The sequence below is a fragment of the Mercenaria mercenaria genome, chromosome 1 (genome assembly GCF_021730395.1).
Source record: "Mercenaria mercenaria strain notata chromosome 1, MADL_Memer_1, whole genome shotgun sequence".
Lineage (NCBI taxonomy): Eukaryota > Metazoa > Mollusca > Bivalvia > Venerida > Veneridae > Mercenaria > Mercenaria mercenaria.
The window spans coordinates 104,057,758-104,080,493 of NC_069361.1; the positions used below are offsets into that span (position 1 = coordinate 104,057,758).

General features: G+C 34.6%; 1 protein-coding gene across 2 annotated transcripts in view; it reads left to right on the plus strand.

Moving 5' to 3' along the window:
- The first annotated feature begins 6,734 nt into the window (after positions 1-6,734).
- LOC123527848 (hypoxia-inducible factor 1-alpha-like) overlaps positions 6,735-22,736 on the plus strand; it is a 132,272-nt gene continuing 116,270 nt past the window's right edge. Inside the window, exon 1 of one of the 2 annotated variants that reach the window (XM_045307548.2) lies at positions 6,735-6,884. In XM_045307548.2, coding sequence (XP_045163483.2) covers positions 6,841-6,884 — 44 coding nt within the window. In that variant the 5' untranslated portion in view covers positions 6,735-6,840. Of the gene's footprint in view, positions 6,885-17,659; positions 17,802-22,736 lie in introns of those variants that run through there. The other variant, XM_045307555.2, reaches the window with a different exon arrangement.

A 22,736-nucleotide genomic window follows, 5' to 3' on the forward strand; every position in this document is an offset into this window, starting at 1 on the left:
CACTCATGACTGGTATATTAAAATAACATTTGGCAATTAGAAGTTATTTTGAAGTTCACAGTAGAAAAAAAGAGAATGTATTTAATTGCATGCATGAGAAGCTTTGTGATAATTTTTTTCTGCAACATTTTATAAACACGGCAACAATTCTTACTTAACACGAAATGTCTGCATGGCTGGTAAAAATGTAAGGTCTACGCATACAGCTTGATAACTCAAACTTATTTGTTCCACTGCACAAAAAAAGAATTGATACACTGTCAGGTGAATTTTTACTTAGCCAGTGTTGGACATAACAGAGTTTGGGTTATCAGGTTGTGACTGTAAATGTTTTGTCCACAAATATAAGACTTGTAGTAGTATAAAAATATAGTTGTTCATCTTTTGTCATGGTTATTTGTAAATACAGTACTATGAAAAACTTACCATATTTTGACATTGCCTGCTTATGTTGTTGTTGTTGTTGAGTCAAATAGGGTTTTGATGTATTGGTAGAAACATAAAGACTGAGTTTGTCTGTTTTTTGTTTTTAGCTCGACTATTCATAGAATAGTAGAGCTATTGGACTCGCCCGTGTGTCGGCATCCGCGTCCGCGTCCGCGTCCGCGTCCCCATTTGGTTAAGGTTTTGTATGTAAGCTGGTATCTCAGTAACCACTTGTGGGAATGGATTGAAACTTCACAGACTTATTCACTCTGATAAACTGACTTACATTGCACAGGTTCAATAACTCTATTTTGCTTATTTACAGAATTATGCCCCTTTTTCGACTTGAGAAATTTTTGGTTAAGGTTTCGTATGTAAGCTGGTATCTCTGTAACCACTTGTGGGAATGGATTGAAACTTCACACACTTATTCACTGTGATAAACTGACATACATTGCACAGGTTCCATAACTCTATTTTGCTTTTTTTACAAAATTATGCCCCTTTTTCGACTTAGAAATTTTTGGTTAAGGTTTTGTATGTAAGCTGGTATCTCAGTACTTACTAATGGGAAAGGATTGAAACTTCACATACTTGTTCACTGTCATTATCTGACATGCACTAAGGAAGTCCCATAATGCTTTTTTTTTTTTTGGATTGAAACTTCACACACTCGTTCACTGTCATGATCTTAAATGCACTGTGAAGGTCCCATAACTCTACTTTGCATTTTTACAAAATTATGCTCCTTTTTCGACTTAGCAGTTTTTGGTTAAGTTTTTGTATGTAAGCTGGTATCTCAGTAACCACTAATGGGAAAGGATTGAAACTTCACACACTTGTTCACTGTCATGATATGCCATGCAGTGCAGAGGTTCAGTAACTCTACTTTGCATTTTACAAAATTATGCCCCTTTTTCAACTTTTGTATTCATTCAATTGACAAGGCTGTTGAATAGTCGAGTGTTGCTGTCTGCTGACAGCTCTTGTTTTTATTATTTTGTCACACTAGAGTTCTTGATTGGCCGACATTATTCTGCCAGGTAATTAGTGAGATTAGTTTCCAAAGAGTTGTATGAAATAATGCGTCTTTAGCGCTTTTTTGAAACTTTGCAAGGTCTTGCAGGCTCTTATGCCAGATGGGAGAGGGCATTGTCTATTGCTATTATTTTTTAGTTTTTTTATTAATTGAAGGTCAACAGCTCTGATAATATTAACTTTATTTTAAGAACAATGATGAGAGATACAAACATATACATCGGAATTTAAAGGTCCATTACTAAGGGAAAGTGAGTTGGCAATTTTTTTCATAGCCAGTGCATAGACTTCTGCAAGACACTAAATAATGAAGATTGGCAGGTCAAAATTTACAAAAGGTCTTTGGAACTCAAAGAAATGTATGTGTATTATGTTGAAATTTCAATGAATTGACAGAATGACCCCCCAGGTCTTTTTAAATTTCTTCATACTTCATAGAAAAATAATTGTACATATATTGCGATTTATTTCGAATTTCTACATACCAACTTTCATTTTCCAATAAAATGAAATAGTTTCTGTGCTTTTTAAAAGAAATTAAAATGTTCACTTTCCTTAGTATTGGACCTTTAACCCAAATAGTCAAACCATTACAGAGATATGTCCGGGGAAGGACAAAAATTCAATTTTTTAATGTATGGTTAAATTGTTACATGTAGGCCTGTTTGTCAGTAACCTTTATTGTAATGAGAAAAAAACTTTATACACTTGTCTACTATGATGCTCTGACATACTATAAGGATCTTTCGTTTGTTGAAGTTGCGGTAGGAACTTTGGTACGTCCAGGTCTTGAAGAACATACCAGGGACTACATTTGTTCTCATTGCCCTTCTCTTATATGATCTCTTAATGCAAATTATAATAAATTTTAAATATGCATGTCTCTAACACTTTAACCTCTTAGACTACTCAGGGAACGTTCTTCTGCAGTTACTGTATTAGTAAATACATATTTTGCTGTATAACATGTATTTCTAATCCTGAAGGTTTATTTTGTATATAATTATGTACCAGCCTATTGACCCACCGTCAGTCAATTGGGATTAAGTGTAATAAAACATTTCAAATAATTGCATTGTTTCATTTTGAAAGTGAAAATAAAACAGTGTCAGAGGACGGACAAAGTACGAACAGATACACAGACTGCAATAGCTAATCTTAACACTATCCACAATTCAGTACAATATTTACAAGTATATTTACAACAACAAAGATGAACTGTTTACAGATGAAAGCAAAGAAAAATAAAAAAAAAAGTCACCTAGGAAAATAAGACCACATACTAGTAATTGTCTATTGTCTTTTTGTGACTTTAATTAATTTCATATATAGTACTACTAAAACAATCAAATTACAAATGCCAACGGTCTTGTTCCCATTCTAACTGTAAGTAGTGTCGGTTTAGAGGTAGAGGTAATAGTAATATAAGTAAAGACAAACGTATTTAAAGGTCCTAATTACAGAATTTGTTTTCCATACCTCATGTTTTTATTTCGTTGTAAATGAGCTGTGAAACCAAAATTTGTAGTCCTGTTTGGCGCCATATAACCTATACTGTGTTGGTGCGCCGTAAAACCCAAATAAATAAATAAATAAATAAATAAATTCAAATATAGACTTTGATGCTTATCATAGTCAGATTGCGAAATCATATATCGAAACTTTGTTTTTTTTTGGTTTTGTTAAACGGTATCGTCGTGAAATTGCTGATCCCAATGCATTAACGTCTCGAAAACGCGATAATTTTAATATCGTCATTTTTGTATATTTTTTTTTTTCTTTTATACGTCAATACCACCGCTGAGCTATTCAGTAAGTGTAGATTTAATTGACCTACATTTGTACAAAAAACTTCGCGCAAAAAAATGACCGTTTAACATGCAGGTACTAAACTGTAAATAATAATAGATAAGAGCTGTCACTCGACTATTAAAAAAATCTTAAAATTATAAAAGCATAGTCAACAGCAAAAACAAAATAGGCAATGAGTAAACTTTCATGTCTTATGATGCGAAATTAGAAAATAAATAAATAAAATGCAAAGAAAAGTGAAAAAGGGGTCATTTTTTAGGCGAAAAGCAAACAGAGCTAGGATATGGGTCTCGCATTTCGCAGCACCGCAGTGAACATGTGTGAAGTTTCAATCAACTCACTCAAGCGGTTACCAGTGCAGATTCCAGTGTTCATATAAAAAAGCAAGATCTCTCTCTATTAGCGACAAATGCCCCTGAAGTAACCCTTGGGATTAGATGAACATTTGTTAGGGTTAGGGTTTAGGGTTAGAGTTAGTGTTAGGGTTTATGACCTTGATCTTGATCTGAGGGACCCGGGCCATAAACGCGACAGACCTTCTCAATATGGTTAACATTTGTGTCAAATTATTTTCAAATCCCCCTATGAATGTTGAAGTTACAGCCCGGACAAAAATTTACACGGAGGCACACACACACGGACGGACAGTGCGATTTTAATGTGACAAAATTGCTAACTCAAAATAGAGCATACCTTAAAAATGATGCAAAATGTAGTTTTATAACTTGTGTATAACATGTTAGATAATTACACTGAACAAGTTTGAAGTTTCAATCAATTTCCACATTCCAGCTTAAAGAGAAAAAATAACCATATCGGGGCACCGGCGTCGACGAACGGTGAGTGCTATAGCTTTTACTAGTTTTCAACTAGTCGAGCTAAAAAGTAAATGTAAGTCACACATTAAAAACAGAGGTTAATCTCTTCCAAAAAGCATATTTTATCTTTTGTTATTTCTTAAATATACTTACATACGGTGGCACAGAGTTGATATAGATGTTTTTATACTATTGCGTGCGCAAGTAATAGCTAATACTTACGCTTTCAATAGTATAAAAAGCATAAAAGTAACCTCTGTCTTTATATGTACTTCTAGTGTCAATATTTTTCTTATCGCAGATCAACCTAATAGTTTTTCTATAAATACATTTTGTAATAATTCCAAGTCTAACTTATTTCCCCCGGTAGTCGAAGTGATGTAAGAGTAAAGCAAAATTAACATTTTACATAAAATGCAAAATAATCCAAATTGAAAGTGAAAGTGGAATACCTAAATCAGTTTGTCAGGCACACATTTAAAACATACTTTTCGATTTCTTAAAATACATATGAGCCGTGCCATGGGAAAACCAACATAGTGGGTATGCGACCAGCATGGATCCAGACCAGCCTGCGCATCCGCGCAGTCTGGTCAGGCTCCATGCTGTTCGCTAACAGTTTCTCCAATTCCAATAGGCTTTAAAAGCGAACAGCATGGAGCCTGACCAGACTGCGCGGATGCGCAGGCTGGTCTGGATCCATGCTGGTCGCATACCCACTATGTTGGTTTTCTCATGGCACGGCTCAATATTATACAAGTTTGGGGAAAACCCAGCTTAATTAAAGATAATAATACGACTCCTGTATGCTAAGTCTACAAATTAGACAACATATACATTATCATAGCCAACGTGTATTTAATAAATTAAACACCATTTTGCAACTGTTCAGTTTTATTTTCCATTTCACATCTATTTTGAAACAAATTCTCACAAAAATAGATAATCTTCGTAAGATGACCGCTCACCAGGTTACTTACAAAAGTACTCCTGCCTAAGTAACAGATTGTGGAGACCGTAGACAAATGCCCCTGTTCCCCGGAATTTGAATCAGCGACTTCCAGGCCAAGAGTCCGACTTCTTTTCCTGCAATTTATGGATACTAGATCTTTCTTTAGATTTGTCTAAACGGGTAGTGTAAAATTACATGAGATTGTGATACAAAAATTACATGTTTATTCAAATAAACGAACTCTCATAGATCTGTATAATGAAGCTGTTTGGTTTATTGGTAAACAAATTAGGTCAGCCCTGCCTCTAATGAAGGAGGGGGCAAAAGGGTGTAGTTTCTCTGAATAAAGAATTGCAACTTTGCCAAGTATTTGCAGTGATTCAATCCCTTTTTACGAAGGAATTGCCAAACATCTGTTTCTTCAAAAGGTGGTGTGTAAACAAATTACAGACAGCGCGCTCCACTATTCGGCGATTTGACAGTAAATTGAATGTCTCAATATATATGTATATGGTACTAAAGTTATGTCCAGAAAACGAAGTTTGTCAAAACATTTAAGTATGAAAGTGGCATAATTTGGTCAAAAATACAAATCAGGGTTATAAGGATTGTTACCATACGATAAGTAAAGATACTTTTAATTTTCAAGTCATTATCTTATATTGTACTAAAGTTATATCCAGAAAGCGAAGATTACCAAAAACCTTTAAGTATGAAAGGGGCATAATTCTGTCAAAAATCCAATTAGAGTTATGGGGATTGTAACCACACATGCAGATGATGATTATAAAGAAATATTTTTAATTAGAAGTCATTATCTTTTAAAGTACCAAAGATGTGTCTATAAACGAAGCTTTCGAAAATATTTAACATGAAAATAATTCCAAGTATAACACCTTGGTGACCTTGACCTTGGGTATAATGGGCCCATTCCTGCACATACTTTGTTTGTATGCTGGAAAATGTTTATGTGAACTTACAGTAAGATATAAGCAATAGTAACAAAGATATGACAGAAAAACAAAGGTTGCCGAAAAACTTTAACCAAGTATAACACTTTGGTGATCTTGACCTTGGGTTTAATTGGCCCAGCCCCTGTCCATACTTTGTTTGCATGCTGAACAATGTTAATTGCCGAAAAACTTTAACCAAGAAATACGACGCCGGGGTGAGTAGAATAGCACCCCTATTCTCCGAATAGTGGAGCTAAAAAGTATAAATATACCCATTCTTGATTATAAAACGTTTCATTCAGCAGGGATGGAAATGGAGACCCAAAAGTTTTGTTTATAATGAATGCCTGGCGTAGCAATAATCGCATTTGTCATAATTTAATTTGATTTTGCGTTGGAACGTTTTCGAAAAATTAGATGACCTAAGAAATGCATTTTCAATTTCAATTTTTCTATTTTTAAACATTAACAGACTTACACTCCCGTAATTTTAAGATTTTTTTTTGTATCAGTGAACGGATTTTCCGGTATTATTTGATAATGACAATGCATTTTTTAACATTTTTGTCTTTAGCATTTTAAAAAAAAGTATACTTCTAATAGATGTAATAATTTATACGTACACATTGTGGTTTGAGACAAACGGACCAATTGATAAAATCAGACAATCATCAGGCGGATATAGTAATACAAGTGTATATAATATATACTGCCCATTTTCAATAAATGTCAAGAACATGCGCAAACCAGTATCAGTTTCACGTTGTATTGACTCGAGATCAGATATCAAAAAATGGGAAGTAACTTTCGTTAGAAATAGACGTACTTGATTTGTTAAAAAATGGAAAGAGAACGAATTCTAGGATATACTACTCTCAACCACAGGTATTGTTTTAAATTATATTTAAGTAAAATTTATATAATAATAATATAGTTATTTTATAGATATTATTTAACTTTGTAGCAATGATTTGAAAGACTCGAATTGAATGACACGCACCCAGTTCAAGCCCTAACAACGTTTTATATGATATTGCAACTAGCTTAGATTGATAACCATTTAATTAAACTGTTTCCATAAAAGGATGGTAGATATAAACTGGCCAAAAATAGGACTACTCTGTAGAAAAGGTTAAATGCAGTTTTCTTCCAGCTGTAAAGCTTAGAACTCGTGTGTTATATTCTCTACAATATATGTTGCAGATTAATATAACTTAAGTAATGCAGTAGGAGCAATTATAAAAAATTGTCTTAAGAAAGCTACAGTTAATCTGCAAAATTGTACCAATGCGTTCTACATTGACCGTACGAGGCAAATTAAGGTCTGTGTTATATTTCTTTAAAAGTTCGGACGATATGATAAGCCGTCAGTAGTTATGATATCGGTAACCCTGTTGTGATAACGTTTTGGTGATACAAAGATTTCTATGACTGAAATCCTCTAAGTGACAATATCAAAATCGAAATAATATTTTTATGCCCTACCCCTCCCCTTGGGGTGGCATATTGTAATTGCAGCGTTTGTTTTTTCGTTCGTTCGTCCGGTTTGTAACTTTGTCATCCACCATGGGATTTTTAATATTACTTGGCACAAATGTTCCTCATAATGACACGATCCGTCATGCACAAGACCTGGACCCCTAGCTCAAAGGCCAACATGCCCTTTTTTCCTGTCCAGTCTGTAACTCAGCCATCTATCAAGAGATTTTAATATCACTTGTCATAAGTGTTTCTCATGATCAGACAATATGTTATGCGCAAACTTAGACCAGTTAACGGTCAAGGTTACACTTGGAGGTCAAGTCAGTATTTTTTTTTCCTGTGCGATCCTTAACACTGTCATCCTTGAATGGATTTTTATATTACTAGACATAAATGTATCCCAAAAGGAGATGATGTGTCATGTATAACACCCACACCCCTAGCATAAAGGTCAATGTCATACTCAGAGGTCAAAAGTCAATAATGTTTTTTTCCTGTACGATCCATATCTCCATCATCCTTGAAGGGATTCTATTATTACATGGCACAAACTATCCCATAATGAGACGATGTAAATTTTCTTATTGATAAGTAAAATGTCCTTATATTGATGACTCTTTTATTTCTATGTACATTAGAATGTATGTAACTCATCTGAATCTTAAAATCACTTACCTTACTGTCGTGGAGAATTTATTAACATTATAAAACAATTTATCTGTAGCATATGCGCTACTTACCTAAAGGTTCAATATATATTTTTATAAACCTTGCAGAGGGCGCAGTTAATTGATGTGTTGTATTAGATTATTCATATTACAATTAACGCAGTCTGAATTAAATACATATTTCATGGAATAATGATAAAAATGGATTATTATTTGTTATTACTTTCAAAAATTAGAAAACCTAATTGCCCTTTTTGAGGCCTCACTAATCTAAAAAAAAATTTCCGGCCACAGGCCAGTTACTTCCTGTTAGACAGTATAATCCGTTGCAAGACTCCTGTGGATATATAGCTTACGTAATAAACCTGATCCCCTCGGTAGTGAAACTGCGGCAGAGTTCGACTACAAACCTGCCATTCTGATATGGAGCGATCTCCCGTGCCAAGGTCTCAAGGTTAAGGGTTTTGGCAAGAAATCTTTTGCTTATAATGGATGTCAGGTGTGGAACAGATTACCGTCAAGTTTTAGATCTATACATAATCTTAATCATTTTTTTTTTTAAAATGTGAAGAAACATTTATGCAAACTGTGTCAGACTAGTCTTTTTATCTGGTCAATATTTTTATTCTGGCATACAATACTTATTTCTTTAGTCTAAGGTATGAGTCTTAATATTACCTGTTTAATGTCGAGCAATTTTCTGTGATATTATGATATATATGTGCTATTTAAATTTAATCCAACATGTGCAATACGTGATTAACTAATTTTCCGATGTCATATGATCAATTCAAAGGACCACAATGGAAACAAGCAGCTAACGACTGACGGCGTTTTGGTCGGGTTTTCCGAATTAGTTGATAATAAGTTAAAGTTCTAATAAAGACTTACAATAAATAACCCCCAGAAAATGAAAGTAAAGAAATAAATTGGTTTAAAAAATCAGAGTCAGAAAAACACCATTTTAAATGTTTATATCCCTATGCCCTTGACCTTTGACCCCGAAATAGGGGTCATGTACACATCAAGACCAACATACCTATGAAGTTTCAAGGTCCTAGGTGAAATACTTGTCCAGATATTGAGTGGAAACTATTTTCAATGTTCATGTCCCTGTGACCTTGACCTTTAACCCAGTGACCCCGAAATCAATAATTGTTATGTACACATCAAGACCAACATACTTATGAAGTTTCAAGGTCCTATGTGGAATACTTGTCCAGATATTGAGCGGGAACCATTTTCAATGTTCAGGTCCCTGTGACCTTGACCTTTGACCCAGTGACCCCATTCTCACTTTGGACCAACTAGAGTAATAGGAAATCATTCTGACCAAGTTTGAAGTTTGAATAAGTAGTTGTTGAGACATGAGACTTATTAACCAAAGGTTAACATGAGACTCGTTATCCCATCCATCCGCCCGCCCATCCACCCATCCATCCGCCCGGACAGCACTAATCTTCTTTGAAAACCCGGCCAATAAAAAGCTTTATCATTATGCTCTCTTTTTATGTTATCATTGGTATTGATTATATGTCATCTACAATTGCATTTTAATATTCACATTTATTATGTTGACATTGAATTTCTATTTTATGTTTATGTTTATGTTTTATGATATATTGTCTAATTTACCACAATAAATTTTATCTTTACAGTAAACTCGTTCCCAAGTTGACTCGTCTCCATTTTTGGTCATTTCGTATCCCTTGACGATTTCGTCCCCCACTTTTCAGCCCCTCCTATTTATTCTATTTTTGTCAAAGTTTCTTAGATGTAAAATATGGGTTCTGATATATATGTTCTATATAAAAATTTTACTTTAAAAACTACATTATGTTTTGCTGTATAAATACCCGATTGTATGCAAAAGTACAGAGAGCATGCACGTTTCGTAGCTTAAAGTGTACTAATGGGGCCGTGTATTATCTACCCTGGATGTATAGAAGGGACAATAACGTGTTTTTAGGTATGATGCAATGTTTTACAGGTTGATTTATGTAAAATATGGCCGGAATGTTAGCCTCTTAATAATATTAAAGAAATATTCTTTTGGACATACCAAGTGTTTGTTCAAATTATTTCCGTTTGTTTAAAACATGGCAAACAGGCATGGGAGGGGGGGGGGGGGGGGGGGGGTAATCGCTTTTTCATATTCGTCTACAGTATTTCCTAATCGTTTCTATGTAGATATATTATATAAAGGGTGTGTAAAAAGTTCGTTCCGGTTTTCAAGTGACCTGAAATAACAGAAATAAAGAACAGAGAAAACTGATATTTCATATTTAATATCAAGAGAGACCACCTTTACCTTTTCTGACATTTTTAAGACGATCAGGCATAGAATGAATCAGAGTTTTTAAGTGAGTTCGAGATATCTTGCTCCGAGTCCAACGTAGACGACGTCGAAGTTGCGTCATCGTTGTGGGGGAGGGTTCATTATACGCCTCGATATCGAGCTTACTCCATAGGTTCTCTATGTCATTTAGGTCAGGTGAATTTCCAGGCAATACATCTTTTTTAATGTGCGTGCTCAATGCGGTGTGAGTTGTAGTCCCATCTTATTGGAAAACAACATCCTTTCAGTCTTCTGTCAGTCCTACCAGTACACAAATAGTTTAAGTTCTTTCTCAAGGATCTGAGTTTGATAATACTCGGCTGTAATTGTTTTCTCTGTAGGAACAATATGAAGGCGAGAAAGTCCACAAGCCTCCATGGCTCCCCATACTATTACCTTTGCACTGTTACGTCAGGTACCTCATCTCCCTGGGACCCCCGCACTATATCATTCTTAAGATTGATACTTGGTGCTCTCATCCGAAAATATATAGTTCTCTCAATCTTCTGGTTGTAGGTGTTGATATTTCTTTGCAAACGCTAATCTTTTTTAATTTAATTTTTGGTTAACAACTGGGACGTTTTGCGTTTAAAAGGCTTCCATTTTCTGGTTTTCCGCAAATAATTATACAAAGTTTTGTAACACACACTTTCTACCATGTTTTGGAGACGTTTTGCAAGTTTCCTTGTTGATTTTCCACGTTTATACGTCACACCGTCAATCACTTTTTAATCCGATTAAGTCTAAGATCTATTCCAGAGCCCTAAAAACCGGAACGAACTTATTACACTCCCTTTACATTAAAAATGTTCTTATCAAGTCACAGATATTTTCCATGTGCAACCCTCTACGAAAACTGTTCAGAAATATGTGAACAATCTAAGGTCGTCATGGCCCTTTTGTTTAAAATAGTTTAAAAACAAAAACTCAAAAACAAAATTTTTAATGCTCATACTTATGAACAAAATTTAGTTGTAAAGAAAGAAGTCAATTCTATTTAAGTTGGAATTTTTCATGGTGTTAGAGCCCTTTAGTTTTAAACCCAATTTGAAATGTTTCAAATAGTAGAGCTTTTGTTAACACCATTTTGTTAGCGGCAGTATCTGCGCCCTTTCCATAAATATTTTGCATTTAAGCAGGTTTCTCTGAAACTAGTGGACCTAATGCTTTCAAACTTCACACATGTCTTTGACATTATAAGCTGACCTCACATGGCAAGTAACATAATTCTTCTTTTCATTTTACCAAAATTATATTACTTTTTAACATAGAATTTCAGGTTAAAGTTTTACATGTAATCAGGTTTCTCAAAAAGTGCTTGGTCAGATGCATTCAAACTTTACACTTATTTTCAGCATATTGAGATTACCTCATAGAAAACGGTATTTAACTCTAGCTTTTATTTTGGCAAAGTAATGCCCCTTTTTAACTTTTGGTTAAAGTTTTGCATGTAAGCAGGTTCTCAGAAACTACTTGGCCAGAATGCGTTTAAACTTCACACATATCTTCAACATCATGAGTTGACCTCACATGGCAAGTTAATTCTTCCTTTAATTATGCCCCCCTTCGAAGAAGGAGGGGTATATTGTTTTGCAGATGTCGGTCGGTCGGTCGTTCGGAATGTAGACCAATCCGTTTCCGGACGAAAACTCAAGAATGCTTTGGCCTAGGATTATGAAAGTTAATAGAAAGGTAGGTCATCAACAGCAGATGACCTCTATTGATTTTGAGGTCTGTATGTGAAAGGTCAAGGTCACAGTGACCCTGAATAGTAAAACGGTTTCCGGATGATAACTCAAGAACACTTGGGCCTAGGATCATGAAAGTTGACAGGGAGGTTGGTAATGACAAGCAGATGACCCCTATTGATTTTGAGGTCAGTATGTTAAAGGTCAAGGTCACAGTGACCCTGAACAGTAAAACGATTTCCGGATGATAACTCAAGAACGCTTAGGCTTAGGGTCACGAAAGTTGATAGGGAGGTTGGTCATGACCAGCAGATGACCCCTATTGATTTTGAGATCAGTATGTCACAAGGTCACAGTGACCAGGAACAGTAAAATGGTTTCCAGGCAATAACTAAACGCTTGGGCCTAGTGTCAGGAAAATTGATGGTTAGGTTGGCCATGACCAGCAGATGACCCCTATTGATTTTGAGGTCATAAGGTCAAAGGTCAAGGTCACATTGGCCATGAGCAGTTAAACAGTTTCTTGTCCAAAACCATAGGGCCTAGGGCTTTGATATTTGGTATGTAGCAAAATCTAGTGGTCCTCTACCAAGGTTGTTCAGATTATTTCCCTGGGGTCAAATATGGCCCCACCCGGGGGTCACATGGTTTATATAGACTTATATAGGAAAAAACTTTGAAAAACCTCTTGTCCAAACCACAGGGACTAGGGCTTTGATATTTTGTATATGACATCATCTAGTGGTCCTCTGTAATCTCTTGTTAAGTTAATAGGTTAAAGGTCAAGGTCAGATTAAACCAGAATGGTAGAACTTTTGTTTACAGTGAGCATATAATTTCTGTTCCTTGCGCAATTACTGAATGCATCAAGGGGGTCATTTCGTCTCGACGAGCTCTTGTTTGTCAAAACTATGCCCCTTGTCTCCACTCATCTTCGGCATCATAAGATGATCTCACAGGCCAAGTTTTATAACGCTGGCATACATTGTGACAAATTCATGTCCCTTTTTCAATTTTGCTAAGACTTTTGTTTTTCAATGTAAGCTAGTGTGAGGTGTAAGGGCTTCAAATAGTGTAACTGTCATTACACACCACTTTTTAGACTAGTAGAGAAATTGTTTTCTGGACTCCATCTCCCAGACCTAGGGATTTCATTGAAACTTAACAGGTGTTTAGACTCCCCGTGGGTCTCCGTCTGATCCGATCCCGTCCAATCTGCTTGGCTGTTCTTGCAGAATTTGTGTGATTTAAACTTAACTTTGTAGGAAGACCCAGTTTTTCATTTATTTTGCATTTTCCGATTTTGCATTTATTTTGCATTTCCGGTTGATGTTATTTAGGCAGAGTTAATATCTCTTATGTGTTATTTAAGAAATAATAGATCTATATTCCAAACAGTGATCTGTCGTTGTTGAATAAAATTACTGTTTGGAGTTTAGATGCGAAGGAATTATATATGTTACTGAGTCGGCTAAAGGCTGAAAGCCTTTTGACGAGTCCTTGCTATCCAACGATTCTCTAAATGGACCAAATAACACAGTGAAGGGATGTAGTTCCATTAGATTTCTCAAACTTCAAACAGTTCACTGCATGAATGAAGTTAAGTTGTGTCAATTCCCTTTGCTATGACCAATATACGATGTAATCTGTCATATTTATGACTTGTAATTGTGCAATTCTCGAATGTAACTCATTAAGCATAAATGTGCATTTTAAGAATTGCGCAGGCTTACAAAGCTTGGGTAACATCCAGCGAAAGACAAAAAATAGTTCCACAGGGCTCCAGATAAGATGCGTATTAGCGTAAATTACGTATAGAAATAATGCAAATACGCATGTCTAATAATTTCTAAGCGTATAAAAACGTATATAAAATTACAGAAACGCACACAATGCTTTTTTAAAAACAAAATCTGAATCGTCTGGATGCGTTAGGTAACATAGCCGATCAGCCTTAATTCTCCCACATTGAACGTAAACACGCATCGTATGATTTCTATAAACTTTGCGTGGGTTGAATTTTGCAGTCAGTATAAACGGATAAATTATCGGAAGAAGAAGCTCTTACTGGTTTGTTTAGTTACTACTGATATTAAAAATGATTTTAATTCTTATTTTTCGAGAAATAAACAAATCGGCGAAACATTAAATTGTATTTTCTTGTAGTTTTTGAAATCGAAAGTAGATCGTCTATGTTTGGCTGCTTTCATGAAACGAAACAACTTTTTTATGAAAAGATTTAAATAAGAGGTAATTTAACCGTAAACTTCAATGTCAGATACTGCCAATTGCTGCTAAATGTCTTCGTATCATCACAATTTGTAAAATATATTGTTCAAACTGGAGAAAAGTGTAATCGTATCCGGATATAATATTTTGGGTAAATATCGAGCTGTGTTATGAAATTTTAAGAAAAAAACTGAAACTGGTAGACTATACTGTCAATACATCAATCATTAGCCGACTCAGGCCATTCAGGCCTTTGATATATATTATATAATAATACGCATCTAAACGACAAACAATGATTTTATTCATGAGCAAATCACTGTTTGAGATATATCATTTCGATTCTAACACGTTTTCAAGGATTATTATCTACGTCCTTGACGATATCCATCAAATATTTGCCTGATTTCTGTTGATTTCTTTTCCAGCGCGCCGCTATGCCGTCTAACGCTATGACGTAATAATTGGGACGTCAGAAAAATGAATTGTTGAATAATAACCTTCTTTGTTTAATAGGAAAACAAATCGGGTCGTGTTAGAATTTTGGATAAACCACTTCTATACTACTGATGGGATTTAGTTGAAGCTTTATAGGATTGGTCAGGACCAAGCCTTGTTAAGCATATTTTATTGGACAGAAGGACTTTGGCAGAGGTTGGGCCTGTTGGCATAAAAATGCTTTATTTCCAGTTCTGTTCATGAGAAGTAATGAAATGTGCAACACCTCTCACGCCCCCTAGCACCGGCTTAAGCGGAACTCTTTACTATTACACATATGTAAGTCAAATAACGACGCTACTAAATCTGAGAAGTTGTAATTCTTTTGGATAAACATATGCATATATTCAATATAGTTTTTTTTAAATCCCCCACCACGAGTGGTGGGGGTTATAGGAATGGGCTCGGTCCGTCCGTCCGTCCGTCCGTCCTTCCGTCCGTCCGTCCGTAACATTTTGGGTCCGCTCTGTATCTCCGTAACCCTTTGAAGAATTTTCATGAAACCTAAGTCAAATGATCCCCTCATCAAGACAATGTACGGAACTCATCAGTCAGCCATGTCGGTTCAAGGTCAAGGTCACAACTCAAGGTCAAAGATTTGAGCCTTCCATTTTGTGTACGCTCTGTATCGCCTAAATCCCTTGAAGGATTTTCGTGAAACCTGGGTCAAACTATGACCTCATCAAGACGATGTGCAGAAGTCATAAGTCAGCCATATCGGCTCAAGGTCAAGGTCACAACTCAAGGTCAAATGTTTGAGCTATGTATCTCCTAACTCAAGGTCACAACTCAATGTCAAAGGTTTGAGCCTTCCATTTTGTGTACGCTCTGTATCGCCTAAATCCATTGAAGGATTTTCATGAAATTTGGGTCAAATGATCACCTCATCAAGACGATGTGCAGAACTTATGAGTCAACCATGTTGGCTCAATGTCAATCCAATATCCATCTGCCTTCGGCGTGGGATAAAAATGTAACTCTCTTCTCAATGAGATAAATTCCAATTTTCTCCTATTTAGTCACTACGGTCATTTGACAATAAGCACTTGCAAGCACCGAAACCAAACCTGGAATTTTTCAGGAAAAGTCTTTCCTACTAAGGACCACAAATTTGGGGGGAAAAAGTCCCAATTCAAATAGGAAAAGTAGAGTCTCTGAACTCATTCAAAAATATATATCTATTGGAAGTTCTTTTATGGGGCATGAAATCACGCAGTAAAATGCTTACACTTGTATTGTTGAAATGGTTTTATCACAATTTCTTTAAATATTTTACAACTTTTATTTATAACTTTATAAGTAGACTTCTTGACTATTATTGGATCTCCTCTATATTACAAATATACATATTTGCAGGTAAACAAAAGGTTTTTGACTTGTTAACATTGTCATGTATATTGCAACCTTACATATAATGTAAATTATGTATTGTGAGGCCCACATGGTCGATTGGTACTATATGTGATTATTCTTTTTTAAATTATCAATGAAATAAGTTTGATGCATAATGCAAGTGTAAATAGTCTGCAGAAAATATTATCACTGAGTCAACCATTCGATTATACAGTATACTGTGTAAATGGTGATGGTATGTATTTATATATCTAATCAAAACTGAAACAAAGTGGGCGCCAATGCGCTAGAAATCCCCCTCCCCCTCTCTTTTTTCCCTCGTCAGATTATAGGCGAACAAGCTACTCCTCAGACTACTATACAACAGAAAACGGTATTTAAAACAATATATATATATATATATATATATATATATATAACATCATTTATAAAGACAAGATTTACGTCTGTTAAAAATATTGAATATCTGGTCCGACTACTGTAGTCTTTTCAAATATAATCATTACATAACACGTGTAAATGTAAAATTACATAAGATTCTAACTCTAGATCGTCACAAAAATGACATGTTCACTCAAATGAACGAACTCTCATAGACTAGTATAATGAAGGTGAAACAATATAGGTCAGCCCTGCCTCTAATGAAGGAGGAGCCAAAAGATTACAGTTCATAGAACAGTTACATGTTTTTCTTTTCTCAGAATAAAGAATTGCAACTTTGCAAAGTATTTGCAGTGATTAAATTTCATTTTTATGAAGGAAATGTCAAAAAATCTGTTTCTTTAAAGGGCTGGTCTGTAAAAAAATACAGATACACCCATTCGTGAATTCTAAAACGTTTCATTCAGCTGGAATGGAAACGGAGACCCGAAAAGGTTTTTTTTATAATAAATGACTGGCATAGAAATAATTGCATTTGTCATAATTTTAATTTTGCGTTGAAACGTTTCGAAAAAGATGCCCTAAGAAGTACATTTTCTCGTTATAGCTCATTTTCATAAGCATTGAGTGTGATGACAAATAGAATTAAAGTTTCCTTCATTGAAAATATTTTTTTTTTAATTTCTAATTAAAAAACAATTTATTTTATCATAACATATAATTTTGATCTTATTATATTATTATATTTTACATGTTGACGTGGCTTACACACCGTTTTTTTATTACTTTTTTCTATCGGTGAACAGATTTACCGATATTATGTGAAAATGACAATGCACTTTTAAAAGTTTTTCAAAATATATTAATAGTGTATACTTCTAATAGATGTAATAAATACGTACATATTGTGGTTTGAGACAAACGGACCAATTGATAAGATCAAACAATCATCAGGCGGATATATTAATACAAGTGTACATAATATATACTGCTCATTTCAATTGGAAAATCAAGCACATGCGCAAACCAGTGTCAGTTTCACGTTGTGTTGACTCGAGATCAGAGATCAATAAATGGGAAGTAACTTTTGGTAGAAATAGACGTACTTGATTTGTTAAAAAATGGAAAGAGAACGAATTCTCGGATATACTACTCTCAGCTACAGGTATTGTTTTGTAATATATTTAAGTAAAATTTATATTATAATAATATAGTTACTTTATAAATATTATTTAATTTTGTATCAATGATTCGAAAGACTCGAATTCAATGACACGCACCCAGTTCAGGCGCTTAATACTTTAGTTAACATAATACAGCACGAGTATGTGATAAATTGATAACAATTTAAACTGTTTCCATAAAAGGATGGTAGACATAAACTGGCCAAAAATAGGACTACTTTGTAGAAAAAGTTAAATGCAGTTTTCTTCCAGCTGTAAAGTTTAGAACTGTTCTATTCTCTACAATATATGTTGCAGATTAATATAACTTAAGTTATGCAGTTGGAGCAATTGTAAAAATTGTCTTAGAAAGCTACAATTAGTCTGCAAAATTGTACCAATGCGTTCTACATTGACCGTACATTACATGTACGAGGCAAATCAAGGTTTGTGTTATATTTCTTTAAAAGTTTGGACGATATGATAAGCCGTCCATAGTTATGATATCGGTAACTCTGTTGTTATAACGTTTTGGTGATACAAAGATTTATATGACTAAAATCCTCTATCTAAGCAATCTCTTGCAAAACGAATATGTTTTGAAATATAGACACCGTATGGTGTCACTCGAGGGACATCCCCATCAAGGTGGGAAAAGTGACAATATCAAAATCGAAATAACAATTTTATGCCCTACCCTAGACTTACAAAGTTTGTTGAGATCAAATAGTCTGTAATAATATTAATTTCTTCACACTGACACTAAATTATTTTCTTAGAAAAACATTTTCTCTCTAGGCTCATCTCAACAGAGACAGAGGCAAGAGATATTGTAATTTTTTTTAGAAAGTGGTATCAGAGAGGATTGATTTTATGGCCAGGTGCTTTACATTCAGTGACTCAAACGACTAATGCCAGTCTAGCCCTACCCCTCCCATTTGGGTGGCATATTGTAATTGCAGCTTTTGTATTTTCGTTCGTTCGTCCGATTTGCAACTTTGTCATCCATCAAGGGATTTTTAATATTACTTGGCACAAATGTTCCCCATAATGACACGATGCGTACCCTAGCTCAAAGGCCAACATGCCTTGTTTTCTTACCGGTATGTAACTCACCCATCTATCAAGAGATTTTAATATCACTTGGCATAAATGTCTCTCATGATCAAACAATATGTTATGTGCAAACCCAGAATCCCAGCTCAATTGTTAATGTTGGAGTTCAAAGGTCAGTAGTTTTTGTTCCTGTGCGGTCCTTAACACTGTCATCCAAGATACAAGAAAAAAGATTCTTTATTTAAAGTCGGTTTCTTAAACATATAACATTAGCATTTTGCTATTTTCTGACTATAAAACAAAAGACAATAAAGCATAAACAACCTGTAACTAAAAGATATTAAGTTAAGATTATAAACAAGAATATATACTTTATTTGCAGGTATACAAAAGTTTTTTGATTTGTTGACATATATTGCAGCCTTGTATAGAATGTATATGATGTATTGTGAGTCCCACATGGTAGATGGCACTACCCAGATGTTTAGCATGCCTTTATAAAGTCGTTACTTTCTTACTTACAGTCACACTAAATCGAGGGGTGAATGCGACACAGTGCTAAGTGACATTTTTTGAAAAAATCACTTTTTTTCATATATCAAGTGTTTATGACCTTGCACATGTCCTGTAAAAATATCAAGATAATAGCAAGTCATTAAATGAATTTATAACAAAATGGTCAAAAAGTGCTAAGTGAAAATGATATATCATTTGAATGCGACACAGTGCTAAGTGCCTTACGTCACTTGGCGCTTTTTCGCACCGAACTATATCAAGTTTGCACTCAGTATATGTACCAAGTGACAAATATTTTTCAATAATTGTGCCATTTAGTTGGTTTCTTTTAAGTATGATATCATTATCAGTATCTGGTATAAAGGATTAGTTTTTTTTTTTTTGACAAACAGTTGATTTTTATTCTTCTTTTTTTTCACTTGGTACTTTTCACAGTAAACGTGGCTGTAAACCAAGTATTGTTTACTGTGAAAAAGTGCTAAGTGACAGAATGCATTTAAAGTTCTTCAGATGAAATTGTTAGATTTTTTTTTTATTTCAAACATTTGCCTCAAGATTTTTGATCTAAATGAGGACAGGGAAAAGTATACATTAGTGAAATATAATTATTTGAACTCAAAAAGTATTTCTATATGTACAACTGCACTAGTTCTGACTAACGTGTTGTAAATCTTGCCTCTTGGGTCAGGGGTACAAATGAAACACCCCCTGATCCAAGCAGTATACTCGGTTGCAACAGCTAAGGGAGAATCTGATCCCACGATGCCTGCCAAATACAATGACCTTATTCTTATTTCAGCAGCATGTCATGTGTTTTATGTGCTGCTACCACACAAAACAAAAAGTACTTAACTACATAGTAATATATGAATACTAAGAACAATCGTGTAATTTAGCACACAACTAGTATACTGAAACTGACAAATCATCATATTTTATTTTCCTTTTGTAAATTAATTATTTATATTATATACAAATGAGTTCTGCAATAAACCCTACAAAATCGGGCAAGTTATGACTGTTTATGATATATGATTGTAACAATTCTTGTTTAATGTGAATCACAGTATACAAGATTGTAACTGTAGTAAATCATTCATAGTAGTATATGATTGAATCACAAGAATATACGAATAAGTTCATCTTGGCCTGGAATTTAGACTGATTGCTCATCTTTTTGTCATTTCACAGTTAACTTAAACCTTGTCAGGTGTCTTTTGAAATTTCTTAACCACATTTTCTGTATGTCTCCAGTAACAGTGAATGAATGCATATATCGGAGCTTCTGGTGATTACTGCTCTGGATAAGAAAAACAGGTTTTTTAGTAAAATCTGTGTAGTTTTTAAGTATTCATAAATTTACTCATATATTGTTATGAGTTTTTAGATTACAAACAATACAGTATAATACAACTTTCACATCAGTAGTGTTCAATGACATTTAACACAGCCATTACAGTAACTGCTATAATGATGAAACTGAAATGACTGCATGACCATGGCTTTCAGCAAATTATTAGGAACGCATGTATCTTATCTTATTGTTGGTTAACTACTGTGATATCTGGAGAATTTCATAGAACATGTAATGAAATCTTTGGAATCAAAGTTTAATGATCTTGAAAAGGTTCAGTGTCACCTAAAGTGACTGTTGATTAATGCCAGAATGTCACAGAGAATATGATTGACAATTCCACACTGAAATTAAAGCCATATCTCTGGAAACTGTATCATATTTGTAACCAAATAAAAGCTCAAAATCATTAATATATCTTGAAGAAACATCTTAACCTAATATTAAAGTGGAATCTATGTTACACAATGACAGTCTGATTTGTAGTGTATGTTATAAGTATGCATGACCTGCACTGCACAGAAATGGCAATGTGGAGTATTTGACATTAACTCCTTATGTGTAAGTCACACTACACCGTATAGCATTAACGGACGCCAAATGTATATAAAAACTGTGACAGAAAGTTATCCGGTGACAAAAGGCATTCCCCGCTGCTGCTCGATGCTCTCGTGATCGGATATCACCATACTAGTAACAGACTTGTACCATGTAAAACAAAAGCGCAACGCATGAGAAACTGACAAAACGTTCTTGTCAGTTATTGTCCGTTGAACATACGTTACATCCGTTGCATCATTCGGTAGTGGTCCGGCCGTGAATCAGGTCCACCGGACAAGAATGAATGCGAACCTGACAAGAACGGATGCAGACTGGTCAAGATCAGAATAGGGAATGCACGAGTAATGAACAAAACGCATTTCAGCGCATTGCTACCGTACATCTAACGGACAACTTTGTCCGGTACTGTACGTTCTAAATTTTGAACATGCTTAAAACCTTCCACTGGATGGAACGAATTTCGCAGAACAAGGAGTGCAGGTGCCGCATGAGAAACGGAAAAGAAACGCATGCAAATGGACACGAATGGATTGGAAATGTTGTTATACGTTAAACGTCCGTTAACGCTATACGGTGTAGTGTAACTGAGACTTTAACTCTTATAATAGATTATTTAGTCAGGTTAAGTTATTTAATTATACTGTTCTGAGAGGCTAGGTCTTGAAACAAGCTTTCCAACTTATATGTATATTTCTCAATAATTGAAGTATTGAAGCTTCATTGGGCAAAAAATAAATTGAAACACTGTTTTCTGTACTCAACATTAATCTAAGTACAGAATAGGAAAATGCATGATGATTTAAACTTTATTTATTGTAAACAGTTTTTTTTTACAAAAAAAAAAAAACATTTTGCTATTGAAAGAGAACTGTTTTACTGAATCAAAGCATTATACTGAACAATACCAGCTGTCCAACATTTGTAAATATTTCTAGAAATATTTAATTCTAGTGCTACAGTAATTAAGAAATAATTTACACCAAAGCAGTGTTTGAACATTATTTATGCATGATAGGTGGTTATACATCAGGTGTAATAATTTCAAGAGGGTGCAGCTCGAGTGAAATAATTTCGAACGATTATTACTGCCAGATTGTATAAATAATTTTGCTATAGAAAATTTCCTTTCTTATATGTCTTTGTCATAAAATTTAGATCAATATTATGGAACTGTTTCCTTGTGTTTCATACACAGTGTATGCATGGCGTGTCATCACGCTCCTTTGTTTATACACACCAGGACTGGAAATGGTAATACATCTTGCGGAAGAGTTCAATTTGGGCGAAAATGATGGCAAATTATTCTGTAAAGCGAATATACCAGATTAGTATGTGCGTAAATTAATCTAGACAGTTGGGAGGACGGACGTTTTGGCCATGGACGTTTTGGCCCAGATGTTTTGGCCTAGGATGTTTTGGCCAAGAAAATTTTTGAGGTAGGATGTTTTGG